This window comes from Pristiophorus japonicus, chromosome 7, assembly GCF_044704955.1.
Source record: "Pristiophorus japonicus isolate sPriJap1 chromosome 7, sPriJap1.hap1, whole genome shotgun sequence".
In the NCBI taxonomy this organism is placed as follows: Eukaryota; Metazoa; Chordata; class Chondrichthyes; family Pristiophoridae; genus Pristiophorus; species Pristiophorus japonicus.
The window spans coordinates 245303254-245318547 of record NC_091983.1 but is presented as its reverse complement, the minus strand read 5'-3'; the positions used below and the strand labels follow the sequence as shown (position 1 = coordinate 245318547).

Here is a 15294-nt window from a genome sequence, read left to right as displayed (position 1 = left end):
AGTTCCCCTCCAAGTTATACACCATCCTTACTTGGAAATATATTGCAGTTCCTTCATCGTCATTGGGTCAAAATCCTGGAGCTCCCTCCCTAACAGCACTCTGGGAGCACCTTCATCACACAGACTGCAGCGGTTCAAGAAGGTTGCTCCCCACCATCTTCTGAAGAGCAATTAGGGATGGGCAATAAATGCTGGTTTTGCCAGTAACACCAACATGCTAGGAACAAATAAGAAAAATATTATTTTCCCAGTCCTGACCATCTTGCAGCCATGTCTCAGTAATGGCTAGTATGTTGTATGTTCCATGTTGAATTTGCACCTGGTTTAAGAGTGAGCTACCGTCTTTTACATAGAAACATAGAAAATAGGTGCAGGAGTAGGCCATTTGGCCCTTCGAGCCTGCACCACCATTCAATATGATCATGGCTGATCATGCACTTCAGTACCCCATCCCTGCTTTCTCTCCATACCCCTTGATCCCTTTAGCCGTAAGGGCCACATCGAGCTCCCTTTTGAATATTTCTAACAAACTGGCCTCAACAACTTTCTGTGGTAGATAATTCCACATGCTCACAACTCTCTGAGTGAAGAAGTTTCTCCTCATCTCGGTCCTAAATGGCTTACCCTTTATGCTTAGACTGTGACCCCTGGTTCTGGACTTCCCCAACATTGGGAACATTCTTCGTGCATCTCACCTGTCCAATCCCGTCAGAATTTTATATGTTTCTATGAGATCCCATCTCATTCTTCTAAATTCCATTGAATATAAGCCTAGTCAATCCAGCTTTCTTCCCATGTCAGTCCTGTCATCCTGGGCATCAGTCTGGTGAACCTTCGCTGCACTCCTTCAATAGCAAGAATGTCCTTCCTCAGATTAGGAGACTAAAACTGTACACAATATTCAAGGTGTGGCCTCACCAAGGCCCTGTACAACTGTACTAAGACCTCCCTGCTCCGATACTCAAAACCTCTCGCTATGAAGGCCAACATGCCATTTGCCTTCTTCACTGCCTGCTGTACCTGTATGCCAACTTTCAATGACTGATGTACCATGACACCCAGGTTTCATTGCACCTCCCCTTTTCTTAATCTGTCACCATTCAGATAATAATCTGCCTTCCTGTTTTTGTCACCAAAGTGGATAACCTCACATTTATCTACATTATACTGCATCTGCCATGTATTTGCCCATGCACCTAACCTGTCCAAGTCACCCTGCAGCCTCTTAGCATCCTCCTCAGAGCCCACACTGCCACCCAGTTTAGTGTCATCTGCAAACTTGGAGATATTACATTCAATTCCTTTGTCTAAATCATTAATGTATATTGTAAATGGCTGGGGTCCCAGCACTGAACTTGCGGTATCCCACTAGTCACTGCCTGCCATTCTGAAAAGGACCCGTTTATTTCCCACTCTTTGCTTCCTGTCTGCCAACCAGTTCTCTATCCACCTTAGTACATTACCCTAAATACCATGTGCTTTAATTTTGCACACTAATCTCTTGTTGCTGCTCAGGGAAATCCTGTTTCCTGATGTTTGTGCACTTGCAGCAAGTTATGCACTATGCGCCGAGAGTATAACTAAAATTTCAATGAATTTACACTGATTTACAGTAGTCACAATGCCTGATCACAGTGGTCCTGACACCACTGTGCAAGGAGAGAATTAGCATCCCTTTATACTTTGATTTGAATTTTTATATAATCGGACTGAAATAGTGCAGTACAAACTTTTGCTTTCATTAGAATTATGCTGGGTTAAGTAAGCACTTCTTGGAGCTAGGCCTTTTACAGCTTTACTTTTGCTTTGAGATATAGGTTATGGTACCGAATCTGGATGATATTCAGCATGCTATTAATGGAACAATCCAGATGGTTTTGGAAGTGAATCGCAAGGTGCAATACTGGAGGCAATCAAAAAATCGTCAGGATAGTTTAAGTGATACACAAAATAGTGGAGGTAAGTGGTGCTTGAAAAAAGTAAGAGATTGTTGGGCCTGGTGACTTTTTTTCTGTTTCCAAACATGTTGGGTTCGAAATTCAGGTGCACCAGAAAGCTCGCCAGAGTTTTTCACCACTGGAACTCTTGGTGTGGTGAGTAGATCCATTTTCCAGACTTTGAATTTTTTTCGAAGTCCTACAGAAAATGGATTATAATGGGGCGGGCCTTAGATTCAAAGTCAGGCTGACTGGCTGAAAATGGGTCATTTGGGCCGTCCGCCGCTGTCAATCAGCGTGATGACATCATGGCGCGTGTGCGTCACCAGGCTCTCTCCTCTTTGTTAAAGGGGAGAGATTCGATCATTTTTTAACTTTGGCCACTGGTCCACCAGGGAGGGTTTCGGCCGGGCCAATGTCCTGGCACCCAAGAGGTGGTGCCAGGCTGACCGTTGGTGGCACAGCTGAAACCGGGTCAGTATTTTGCCGGCCGATCAGCAAGTTGGCTAGCAAAAACTTTCGCATTGTGGCCGCGGCAGTGGGCCCTCTTCTTTAAGGGCAGCTGCACTGCTGGGCCGCACACAGTCTTCAGAGGGTGCACCGGCAGAAAAGCCTGCCGGGGGTACCGCGTGGCGGGGGATCAACGGATCGAGGTGAAAGTGGCTGGCTAAGTATTTTATTTTATTTTAAATTGCCGGTGCATCTACTTGGGCGGAATGGTGTCCAGGCCGAAAAATCCCCACCTGAATTTTGATTAGGTCGGCCTGTTGACTCCAAAACCATGGCCATTCGATTTTTAGGAATGGCCGCTGCAAACAGACATTAACGGATCTCTTTGTGACCCTGAATTTTGGCCCCTTTATGTCCTTAATATCATTTTCAAAAGCAAGAAATAGATGGAGAATAATTATTACTTTGGGCCGCATTCTCAAAATCAACATTATTCGAAAGTAGTTTGTTTTTGTGCTGTGGCTGTTAGAACAAAAACAATAGGTTATTTCAATATTTTCCTGATTTGTAAATCTGCATATTAACATGCAAATTATAACTAGCATCAATATACACGATATTAATATTACATTGATGATGTGAACAGCTATTACAATATTTCCACTGCCAATAGAGATTTAAAAATGATTATCGACTCGAGAAATTGAAAGTAGAGCTGCGAGGCTATTCAGGAACGCAAATCCCTGTAGTAGGAAGTGTCACCATACCAGTGAAGTACGAGCAGCAGTATCAGAACTTGCCTCTCATAATAGTAGCAAGATACAAGCCTGCCTTGATAGGTAGAAATTGGTTGAGATCACTGAAGCTGGATTGGATTGAGATTTTTCATGTGGAAGTGAAATTTGCATCGAAAGATGATGACATCAAGCAGTATCCAAAGGTGTTCTATGAAACAGGCAGTCCGTTCCAAGACTTCAAGGCGAGTGTCAGAGTACAGAAGGACATAAGAAAAGTTTACTGCAAGCCACGTCCCGTACCATACGCAAGGAGAAAGTTGAGCAAGAACTCAAAAGACCAAAAATTGAGAATGTTAGGGGCGAAATTCGGGTACTTTGTGCTTTCCGTTAGCGCCCGCGGGAGCCACAAACAGCGCCTTCTGGTAAATTATGTGTGGGTTTTGCGGAGACGCTAACAGGTACTGTTCCATTCGGCTGCGCTCGACGATGATGATGTCATCGCCGTGCACAGCTCCCCGTTACCGCCCCAGAAGCTAAATTTGGTCACTCCCCCCTGTCTTACTACCTGGCACTAACAATGACACCTTCAGCTGTTGAGTTTCAGTTGGGAGTTGGCTGAAGGAGAGCTATTTAAAGGCGCCAGCTTTAGAAAAAAGTTTAGTTGGCCAATACTGTATGCAGCTTACTACCACATAGGCAGACAGTCTGTTGACAGATTTCAGTGATTTTCGGTTGAAGAAGTGTTCTGGCTGTTCAACATTCCAGTCGTTCATTGAAGGTCATCATCATAGGCAGTCCCTTAAAGCGAGGATGACTTGCTTCCACGCTAAAAAGGGATGAGTTCACAGTGTTTCAATGAAGGACCTAATATTCCAGATCCCGAACTAATCTTGGAGGGTGGAAGATGCCAGTGCTTGGATTTTTTTAACGTGTGGTGGCCGTTGCACACCAGCCACCACACAGGCTTGACAGAGCTAGGTCTTGGTCCAGTGGCAAGGATTAACCAAGACGACTGGAGACCAGCTCTGCTGCACGGACCGAGTGAGCACACATATCGCAGTGTGGGCTGGCCCGTGCTACCCCTGGGCTCTCTGCTCTTCTGGCCTCAGACTCGCGCCTCTCCTGGGCCCCGGTCACTTCCTTCTACAAACTTTTGCCAAAGGTAGATTTGTCGGGCCCAAGTTTCCACAGGATAAAAAACGGGCGCCCCTCCGAGCTGGGCGCCCGTTTTTCGCGCCTAAAACGGCGCCTAAAAAAACTCGCAATTCTGGAGTGTTCTGCAGCTCCTTGTCTGTCTAGCGCGGTGCCCAGGGGGCGTAGCCTACACCCGCGCCGATTTTGTAAGTGGGAGGGGGCGGATACTATTTAAATTAGTTTTGTTTCCTGCCGGCGACGCTGCGCGTGCGCGTTGGAGCGTTCGCGCATGCTCAGTGTGAAAAAAACATTGGCACTCGGCCATTTTTGTAGTTCTTTGTAGCTGTTTAATTTTTGAAATTTTTAAAATAAAAGCACATTAGCACTTGCAGCCTTCTCACTGTCTCCTTCCCCCCCCTCCCCCGCGGGAACGAAACGGCTGTTCCCTTCCCCCCCCTCCCCTCCACGGGAACGTAGCAGCGGTTCCCTTCCCCCCCTCCCCTCCACGGGAACGAAGCGACTGTTTAATTCCCCTCCCCTCCACGGGAACGAAGCGACTGTTTAATTCCCCCCCCTCCCCTCCACGGGAACGAAGCGACTGTTTAATTCCCCCCTCCCCTCCACGGGAACGAAGCGACTGTTTAATTCCCCCCCCTCCCCTCCACGGGAACGAAGCGACTGTTTAATTCCCCCCTCCCCTCCACGGGAACGAAGCGACTGTTTAATTCCCCCCCCCCCCCTCCACGGGAACGAAGCGACTGTTTAATTCCCCCCTCCCCTCCACGGGAACGAAGCGACTGTTTAATTCCCCCCTCCCCTCCACGGGAACGAAGCGACTGTTTAATTCCCCCCTCCCCTCCACGGGAACGAAGCGACTGTTTAATTCCCCCCCCCCCCTCCACGGGAACGAAGCGACTGTTTAATTCCCCCCTCCCCTCCACGGGAACGAAGCGACTGTTTAATTCCCCCCTCCCCTCCACGGGAACGAAGCGACTGTTTAATTCCCCCCTCCCCTCCACGGGAACGAAGCGACTGTTTAATTCCCCCCCACCTCCCTCCACGGGAACGAAGCGACTGTTTAATTCTCCCCCCTCCCCTCCACGGGAACGAAGCGACTGTTTAATTCTCCCCCCTCCCTCCACGGGAACGAACGCCTGCAGAATTCTCTGTGCCTGAAGCACTTTCACACAGGTAGGAAGATGGTTTATTTAATCTTTTCTTTGCTTATAAATGTTTATTCAGGTTGGATTTATTTGTATAATATTTGTAGAAGTATAAATAAGGATTTATTGTCGAATTTAATGAGTTCCCTTCCACCCCCCCCTCGTTCTGGACGCCTAATTTGTAACCTGCGCCTGATTTTTTAATGTATAGAACAGGTTTTTTCAGTTCTACAAAAATCTTCACTTGCTCCATTCTACTTTAGTTTGGAGTACGTTTTCACTGTGGAAACTTTCAAATCAGGCATCAGTGGCCGGACACGCCCCCTTTTGAAGAAAAAATTCTGTTCCAAAGTAGAACTGTTCTACCTGACTAGAACTGCAGAAAAAAAAATGTGGAGAATTGCGATTTCTAAGATAGTCCGTTCTCCACCAGTTGCTCCTAAAAATTAGGCGCAAATCATGTGGAAACTTGGGCCCGTGACAACAACATTTATATCATTTCATGGGGCTGTGTTCGCACTCGATGTCCTGCTCCGACGTCACCATCGGAGTCAACTTAGGTGGAGGGAAAGGCAGGGAGAAAGGCAGAGAGAACAACAGCAAAATTTGGCCAGAGGGAAGAGGCCCTACATGGCTATCAACAGGAGGCCTTATCCATAAGCAAGAACGTGAGCACAGAGCTCTGCCATCTTCTGAATTTTTAAAATGACACATTTTTATACACTTCAATTAGGAATGAACCTCAATGAGGAAAAATTGGATAAGCTGGGTTTATTTTCTTTGGAACAGAGGAGGCTCAGGGGAGACCTTATTGAGGTGTATAAAATTATGAGGGGCTGAGATAGAGTGAATAGGAAGGACCTATTTCCCTCAGCAGAGGGGTCAACAACCAGGGGGTATAGATTTAAAGTAATTGGTAGGAGGTTTATAGAAGATTTGAGGGGAAATGTCTTCACCCAGAGGGTGGTGGGGCCTGGAACTACCTACCTGAAAGGATGGTAGAGGCAGAAATCCTCACCACATTTAAAAATGCTTGATGTATCATAATTTACAGGGCTACGGACCATGAACTGAAAAGTGGGATTAGGCTGGTGCGGACACGATGGGGCAAGATGGTGTCCTTCCGTGCTGTAAATTTCTATTTCTATTCTATCTAGGATTAGGTCTCCCCTCAGTCTAAATCCTTGGCTAATAAAGTCATGTATCCCGTAAGCATTCTTAACCACCTAATCTACCTGTCCTGCTACCTTCAGGGTTCTGTGGACATGCACTCCAAGGACCCTCTGTTCCTCCACACTTCTCAGTGTCCTTCCATGTATTGTGTATGCCTTGTTAGTCCTCCCCAAATACATTACCTCACACTTCTCTGGATTGAATTACATTTGCCACTGTCCTGTCCATCTGACTAGTCCATTTATAACTTCCTGCAGTCTACAACTTTCTTCTTCATTATCAACCACACGGGCAATTTTTGTACCATCTGAAAACTTCTTAATCATACCCTCGACATTCAAGCCTAAGTCATTGATAAATACCACAAAAAGCAAGGGACCTAATGAGCCCTAAGGGACCCCACTGGAAACAGCCTTCCAGTCACAAAAACACCCATCAACCATTACTCTTTGCTTCCTGCCTCTGAGCCAATTTTGGATCCAACTTGCTAAAATCCATATATATTAAATGAAACGCACTACCTTGATCGACCCTCCTTGTTACTTCCTCAAAAAATTCAATCAAATTAGTCAGACACGACCTTCCCTTAAAAAATCCATGCTGACTGTCCTTGATTAATCCGTGTATTTCTAAATGAAGATTTATCCTGTCCCTCAGCATTTTTTCCAATATCCTTTTATAAATAATGGTACAATGTTAGCAGTCCTCCAGTCCCTCACCACACTTGTAGAGGATTGAAAATGATGGTCAGAGTCTCTGCTATTTCCTCTCTTACTTCTCTTAACAGCCAGGGATACATTTCATCCGGACCTGGGGATTTTTCCACTTTCAAAGATGCTAAACCCCTTGATACTTCCTCTCTCACTATGGTTATTTCATCGGATATTTCACACTCCTCCTCCTCCCTGATTGCAACATCTGCATTGCCCCTCTCTTTTGTGAAAACAGTCACAAAGTATTCATTAAGAACCATACCCATGTCTTTCGCCTCCACACACAGATTATCTTTATGGTCTCTAACAGGCCCTACTCTTTTTTTAGTTATCCTCTTGCTCCTAATGTATTTATAAAACATCTTTGTATTTTCCTTGATTTTCCTTGCCAATATTCTTTCATGTTCTCTCTTTGCTTTCCTAACTTCCTTTTTAATTTCGTCCCTGCACTTTCTATACTCCACTAGGTTTTCTGCAGTGTTGAGTGCTCAATTTCTGTCATAAGGCTCCCTCTTTTTCTTTATCCTACTCTGTATGCCTCTTGACATCCAGGGGGCTCTAGATTTGTTGGTCCCATCCTTTTTCTTTAAGTGAACATACTTGCTCTGAACCCTCAGGATCTCTTCCTTGAATACCTCCCACTGCTCTGACACTGATTCACCTTCAAGTAGCTGTTTCCAGTTTACTTTGGCTAAATCACATCTCAGCATAGTAAAATTGGCTTTTCCTCAATTGAGAACTTTTATTCCTGGTCTATCTTTTCCATAACTATCCTAAATCTAACTGAACTATGATCACGTGCACCAAAATGCTCTCCCACTGATTACCAAGTAAGAAGACAATACTGATAATGGCTGCTGTGAAGGGAGCAATGAAGAATTGAGTGTATGTTTGTAAAGAAAATGAGTGATGGCCTAGTATGCCCTTGTGCTGTGTGCTGAAGCACATGATGGATGGGAAGGAATTGTTGAGAATGCTGGGGGATTGGGGAAAGGACTGTTTCCATGTGTTGTTTGAAAGTGATCGAGCTGTATTCACCCTTTCTACTCTGGAAAGGTAATTGAAGCGCTTCCTGTACTGCATCCTAGTCCTTTGAGATGTTCAGAGGTCATGAAAGGCGCTATATAAATGCAAGTTCATTCTTTCCTGGGGATGATGAATCTGTCATTGGAAAAATGCTGGAGTGTATTATTAAGGAAGCAGTAGCAGGACATTTGGAAAAGCATGATTCAATCAAGCAGAGTCAACATGGTTTTATGAAAGGGAAATCATGTTTGACAATTTGCTGGAGCTCTTTTGAGGATGTAAGAAGGGACCAGTGAATGTGGGGCATAGACTCAGAATAAGGGCTCGCCTATTTAAAAATGAGATGAAGAGGAATTTCTTCTCTCGGAGGGTTGCAAATCTGTGGAATTCTCTGCCCCAGAGAGCTGTGGAGGCTCGGTCATTAAGACAAAGATAGACAGATTTTTGAGCGATAAGGGAATAAAGGGTTATGGGGATCGGGCAGGGAAGTGGAACTGAGTCCATGATCAGATCAGCCATGATCTTATTAAATGGCGGAGCAGGCTCGAGGGGGCCAAATGGCCTACTCCTACTCCTGCTTCTATTTCTTATGTTCTTAAGGAGCTGACAATCTACGTATATTTTCCTGATGCCTGGTGGACTTGCTGTTGTTGGATTCTCCACCCACTGCCTGGAATGAACTTCCCTGCCTCATCCTGACTTCTTACAGCAGGACCTCCAGCAAGGCTTTACAGAAGCTGGCGGCTTGCTTGCAATTCATTACTGTGCACATCCCCATCTCCATCACTGGCTTACTGTAGCTACAGAGTGTGTTATCTATAGGCTGCATTGCAGCAATTCACCAATGTTTCTTTGGCAGCACCTCCCAAACATGAGACCTCCATGGATAAGAACAACAGGTGCATGGGAACACCTCAACCTCCAAGTTCCCTCCAAGTCATACACCATCCTGATCTGGGCATGTAACGTATCTTCACTGGGTCAAATGCCTGGAACTCCCTACCTAACTGAATTGTGGAAACACCTTCATCACATGGACTGCAATGGTTCAACATGAAGAAGGCCCACAGTCACCTTCTCAGGGAAATTAGTGATGGGCAATAAATGCGTTCATGCCAGCGATGCCCATATTCCAAGAATGAATATAAAAAAATACCTTGCCCATGCATCAGTTCCTTCCATCTATCTTTTCTTCTTCATCCTCTTCTTGTAGACCTTCAGCCAAATGAGACTCCTTATTGTTTGTCACTCCTCATTGTTTGGCAAAATTGTTTGGCATGCACCAGTTAGTAATTTTTGAGATCTTTGGGAACTTTAGAGCACAACTCTGACTAAGCAGTCTAAGCAATAGAATTTTTGCTTAGCATGCCTATGTTGTGTTTGATAGAAGTGGCAAGGTTGGCATCATTGTATTTTGGCTTTATTGCGGTTTCAATTTGAAGACATGAACCTTGGTTGCACAGGCTAACACTGATCTCCGAACATTAACTCTCCCAGGTCATTCAAAAATATATGTTCAAATCAGGATGATGTATAACTTGGAGTTGTTGAAGTTGTGGCTCTTATAATTTAAAACACTCAGCTTTTGCTTTGCATGTCTTCTATCTTGTCCTTCACCAGGGCTGGCAACTGATGATGGGTCACATCACTGTCAATGGGCTCAATTTTCCCCAAAGCATTTTTTTGGCATACTTGGAGCTACGCCCGATTTTTTGGGGCCTAAGTACAGCAAAAAAAAAATTCTGAGTTTCCTGTTAGTTTTGTTCATTTTGGCGTGGCCTAACCCAACTTTTAGTTTTGGGGGTGAAGCCTTGATCTGCGGCAAAAAGATCGGGCTGCCACGGTAACTAGGGGACACAATGCGAGCTGAAGCATACAGCCAGCTCCCAACACATTGAAAGAATTGAAAAACACATAGCAGCAACTTACCTCCAACCCCGCCCGAAGGGCTTGCCGGTCTGGTCCCATTCCCGGTCCCCATTCTCCTGGTCCGGTCTCTCTCTCTCTTTCACTCTCTCTCGCTCTCTCTCTCTCTCTCTCCGGACAGTCTTCCTGTGTGTGTGAACCGGGGACCGATAATGGAACCGGGCAGCCATTGAGTGGGGTTGGAGGTAAGTTGCTGCTATGTGTTTTTCAATTCTTTTTGTGTGTCCGGGCAGCTGCTGCGTCAATTTCCTTACCTGCACCGATTTCCTTAACTCTGGGGAGGGTTTTTCAGCAGAGGCCACATATGCTGGCCGAAGCAGAACTGGAGTAACTCTCAGCTGGCCAAACGTCCCTAATTGGCGTAGGTGGCTGGTTACGCCCCCTTTGGCTGAAAAAAAAACTGACCTAAAAAAATCGGAACTAACTGACTTACACTAGTGCAAATTGATTGGGGAAACTGTGGTTTTTCAACTTAGGCCAAAAAGAGCAGCCTGCTCAAAAAAAACGACACAAATCACTGTGCAAAATTGAGCCTTTTATAACTACCACTACTGTGCCCTTGACCTCTGACCCTGAACAAGGAGATCCAAAATAACACTTGCAATGCAGCTATTCAACAAAATCTTGCAGAAAGAAAACATGGTTCGATAAGGGGTGACTATGTGGGGCATGAGCAAGACAGGGAGTGTATTAGCGGCTGCAAATGGGACCAGATCTGGGACTGGTAAAGAACAAAAGCTCAAATGACCATGGGGCAGAGAGCTATGAAGGTGCCATGGAAATGGCAGAGTGCCGGGGCCAGAGGAGCACTATAAAATAGGTAAGTCATGGATCAGAAAATTGGAGGCTGCAGACTTCTAATGGTTTATTTAGGCAGCGGTCACCAGAAAATATCTTTATATATAATTTAAAAAAACAAGCCGATTTATTTAAAAACTTAGAGAAATTTGTATGCACGGATAAGATTTTACTAAGATCTAAATGTTCAAAAAATCAAGAGCTTAAAATTCTGTTTGGGACCAAGGGCAGAGAGCAAGCCAATCACTTGCCTGTACCTCAAATTTGGGATGAACCAATTTGCGAATATTCCATCCTAGTTCTCCTGTCCTTTTATTTTGCATTAGGGGATGCCTACTTCAAGCGGAAGTGTCCAAGAGCTCCTGGAAATGACATGCTTATAAAGCCTTAACAGAACTGTCACCAGCTGAAAACTTTCTGTCTGGAGTTAGAATGGTTCCTTTCAGAGATGATGACTGTTGCTGTTCATTTTTTTATTTTGGATCAGAAGGGCCTTAGAGCAGCTCTGGCAGAGCAGCAGATTGGAGTGAGTGACGTTGAAATGCTTTTGCAGATACCGACAGACTGACCAATTGTGCAAATGATCTGACCCCGCAATTTGGGACTTGGCTACATTTTTGTGCTTGGGCCGACTGGGTTCTATTCCACTACAGAGCAGGAAGCTCAAAATTACTGGTCCCTAGTTTTCACTTTACACAGTGGAACTTAGAAGATAAATAAAGCACCTTGGGGCATTTTACTACGTTAAAAGCACTATATGAATGCAATTTGTTGTTATATCTTATTGCCATTAAATATATAAATTTGTTCTCCTAAACAGAAATAACTGATACCAAGTCTTTAAGGAAAGTGAAGAATTTTTATCACAATGTGGCAGAACATAAAGACGTAACCAAATTAGTAACAATGTTGACTGCTTCTGTCAACTCTATGAAGAATTCTGTCAATGGTGTACTAGAAGGATTTAAAAGATTCAACATATTGTGGTTACAAGACAGAGATACTACAGTCAAGGTATTGTAAAAAATTGCATCCATCCCGCACCTCTCTGCCTCTCCATTTCTGGTGATGGACTTTCCACAGACATTTATGACGATCCCACTGACTCATCCAATTTCTTTCTAACCTGGGTCCTATCAAAACTCCATTCATTTCTCTTAACTCTCAGTGCCCTCTGAAGTATTCTAGTAAGCCATTCAGTTGTAAAAACAATCACCATTTCTCAGAAACAAGAGCAGATAGTGAAGACACATGGGATGATCAACACTATTGAAACTAATAGACAGGTTAAGGAGAAATCACATGTTAATTTTCAACTTTACCAGTATGCTCTAAATGCTGTTGAGAAGGTAGAACTCAGATTGGAGAAACTCAAATAAGGAGTGGATTGAAAGGTGGGCAGGGATTTGGCTGGCGTTGATCCATTAGCATACTTTAGAGACAAAGGAAATAAAATTAGTGAAAAAATTAGAAACACATGAGTTAATCAAGGACAGAGACAATTTATTTATTTAAGTCAAGTTGTGTTTTCTAAATTTAATAGATTATGTGAAGAAGTGACAAATTGCATCGATAAAGGGAATGCCATAAATGTGGTAGATTTTTAGAAAATGCTCGATTAAGTGTCTTAGCTTATTAAAAATCAGCTGTAGGTACATATGGTACTTTTGTTCTTGGTATATATGGTACAGAGGATTACATAGGATATACAGCCCAGAAACAGACCATTTGGCACAACCAGTCCACGCCAGCATTTATGCTCCACTCAAGCCTCCTCCTATCTTTTCTCATCTAATTCTATCAGCATAACCCTCTATTCCTTTCTCACTCATATCCTTATCTAGCCTTCCTTTAAATGCATCTATACGATTACTATTACAATTAAAAAACAGAACCTCAAAGATAATAATCTCTAGATTGTTGCCTGAGCCTGTGCCAATTGGTATAGGGATAAGCAGATTAGAAAGTTAGTTGTACGGCTCAAAGAGTGGTGTGGGAGGCAGGGGTTTTGCTTCATGGGGCACTGGCACCACTACTGGGGAAAGAGGGAGTTGTTCCGTTGGGACGGGCTCCACTTGAACTGGGCTATAATCAGTATCCTGGCGAATCGAATAACTAGGGCAGTAGGCAGGGCTTTAAATTAATGAAGGGTGGGGGCAGGTAGGAGGATTCAGGAAAGGGTAAATTTAAAAGCAGCAAGAGAAATGTCAAGGCTCTGGAGCAGGTCAGAGATTTGGGTAAAAGTAAGCAAAGCGGGTCAGGAAGGGACAGAGAGAGTAACAAAGGTAATAGGGCATCACTGACTAAGGTGACGTTAGGGAAAAATAGAAATATGTCAAAGCTAAAGGCACTATATCTGAATGCGTGAAGCATTCACAACAAAGTAGATGAATTCATAGCGCCGTTAGATATTAATAGGTTTGATCTAATAGCCATGATTCAATAGTTATTAAGGAGAACTGGTTGCAAAGTGACCAAGGTTCGGACCTAAATATTCCAGGCTACCTAACTTTTAGAAGAGATCGGCAAAATGGAAATGGAGGAGTAGCCTTGATAATAAAGGATGGGATAAAGACAGTAGAGAGAAAGGATCTTAGATCAGAAAATCAAGAAGTAGAATCAATTTGGGTGGAGCTAAAAAACAGCAAGGGGCAGAAAACATTGGTGGGAGTTGTTTATAGGCCCCCAAACAATACTGGTAAGGTAGGGCACAGTATTGATATTCCTCCATTTTGATTGTTAAAATCAAATTGGTCAGAGTAGCCTTGAGGAAGAGTTCATAGAGTGCATAACCAACGTGTTCCTTGAGCAGTATGTAATGGAACCAACCAGGGGACAGGCTATCTTGGATCTGGTCCTGTGTACCTAGACAGGACTAATAAACAATCTCCGAGCAAAGCATCCCCTTGGAATGAGTGATCATAGCATGGTTAAATTTCAAATTCAGATGGAGGGTGAGAAAACCAGCCTACTAACCTTAAATAAAGGTATAAGGCAGAGTTGACTAAAGTGTAGGATGGTTGATGAACAGTGGTGTCGAAGATATTTAAGAAGATATTTCACAACTCTCAAGAAAAATATATTCCAGTGAGGAGGAAAGGGTGTAAAAGAAAAGATAGCCATCCATGACTAACGAAAGAAATAAAGGATGGTATCCAATTAAAAACAAGGGCATACCAAGTGGCCAAAACTACTGGGAGGACAAAAGATTGGGAAGCTTTTAAAAGCCAGCAAAGAACAACTAAAAAATGATTAAGAAAGGGAAGGTAAACTATGAAAGTAAACTAGCACAAAATATAAAAACAGATAGCAAGAGTTTCTACAGGTATAAAAATAGGAAAAGAATGGCTAAAGTAAATGTTGGTCCCTTAGAGGACGAGACCGGGGAATTAGTGATGGGGAACATGGAGATGGCAGAAACTCTGAACAAATATTTTGTATCAGTCTTTACGGTAGAGGACACAAAAAATATCCCAACAGTGGATAGTCAAGGGGCTATAGGGGAGGAGGAACTTAACACAATCACAATCACTAAGAAGGTGGTACTCAGTAAGATAATGGGACTAAAGGCAGATAAATCCCCTGGATCTGATGGCTTGCATCTTAGGGTCTTAAGAGAAGTAGCGGCAGGAATAGTGGATGCATTGGTTGTAATTTACCAAAATTCCCTGGATTCTGGGGAGGTCCCAGCAGATTGAAAAACTGCAAATGTAATGCCACTATTTAAAAAAGGAGGCAGACAAAAAGTAAGAGACCAGTTAGCCTTACATCTGTCGTTGGGAAAATGTTGAAGTCTATTATTAAAGAAGCAGTAGCAGGACATTTGGAAAAACATAATTCAGTCAGGCAGAGTCAGCATGGATTTATGAAGGGGAAGTCATGTTTGACAAATTTGCTGGAATTCTTTGAGGATGTAACGAACAGGGTGGATAAAGGGGAACCAGTGGATGTGGTGCATTTGAACTTCCAGAAGGCATTTTGTTAGCGTGAATGTTTTCTCGGAAGAATCACTCAACACTCAGAGTCTGTTCCAACCCCAAAGCGGCCTTTTATTACGCCGGCGGGGAGGAAGCCTCTGGTCTAGGTCCAGGCACCTCTCTCCAACGAACAAAGAAATTCATCGATATTTATATGTTTTACAATAGTTCATTGCAGTTACTCAGCCCACTTCAGCTGGACACAATCCAATCATACCGATTATAGATTACATATAGGTTTCTTTAACCCAATAGAATTC

The 15294-nt window shown here is 43.7% G+C and overlaps 1 protein-coding gene across 2 annotated transcripts in view; it reads left to right on the top strand.

The window, feature by feature from the left end:
- LOC139267485 (dynein axonemal heavy chain 8-like) overlaps window positions 1-15294 on the top strand; it is a 2569686-nt gene that overhangs the window by 1287401 nt on the left and 1266991 nt on the right. For both annotated transcript variants that reach the window (XM_070885867.1, XM_070885866.1), the window contains 2 exons: window positions 1818-1959; window positions 11878-12071. In XM_070885867.1, the coding sequence (XP_070741968.1) occupies window positions 1818-1959; window positions 11878-12071 (336 nt within the window). The remainder of the gene's footprint in view (window positions 1-1817; window positions 1960-11877; window positions 12072-15294) is intronic.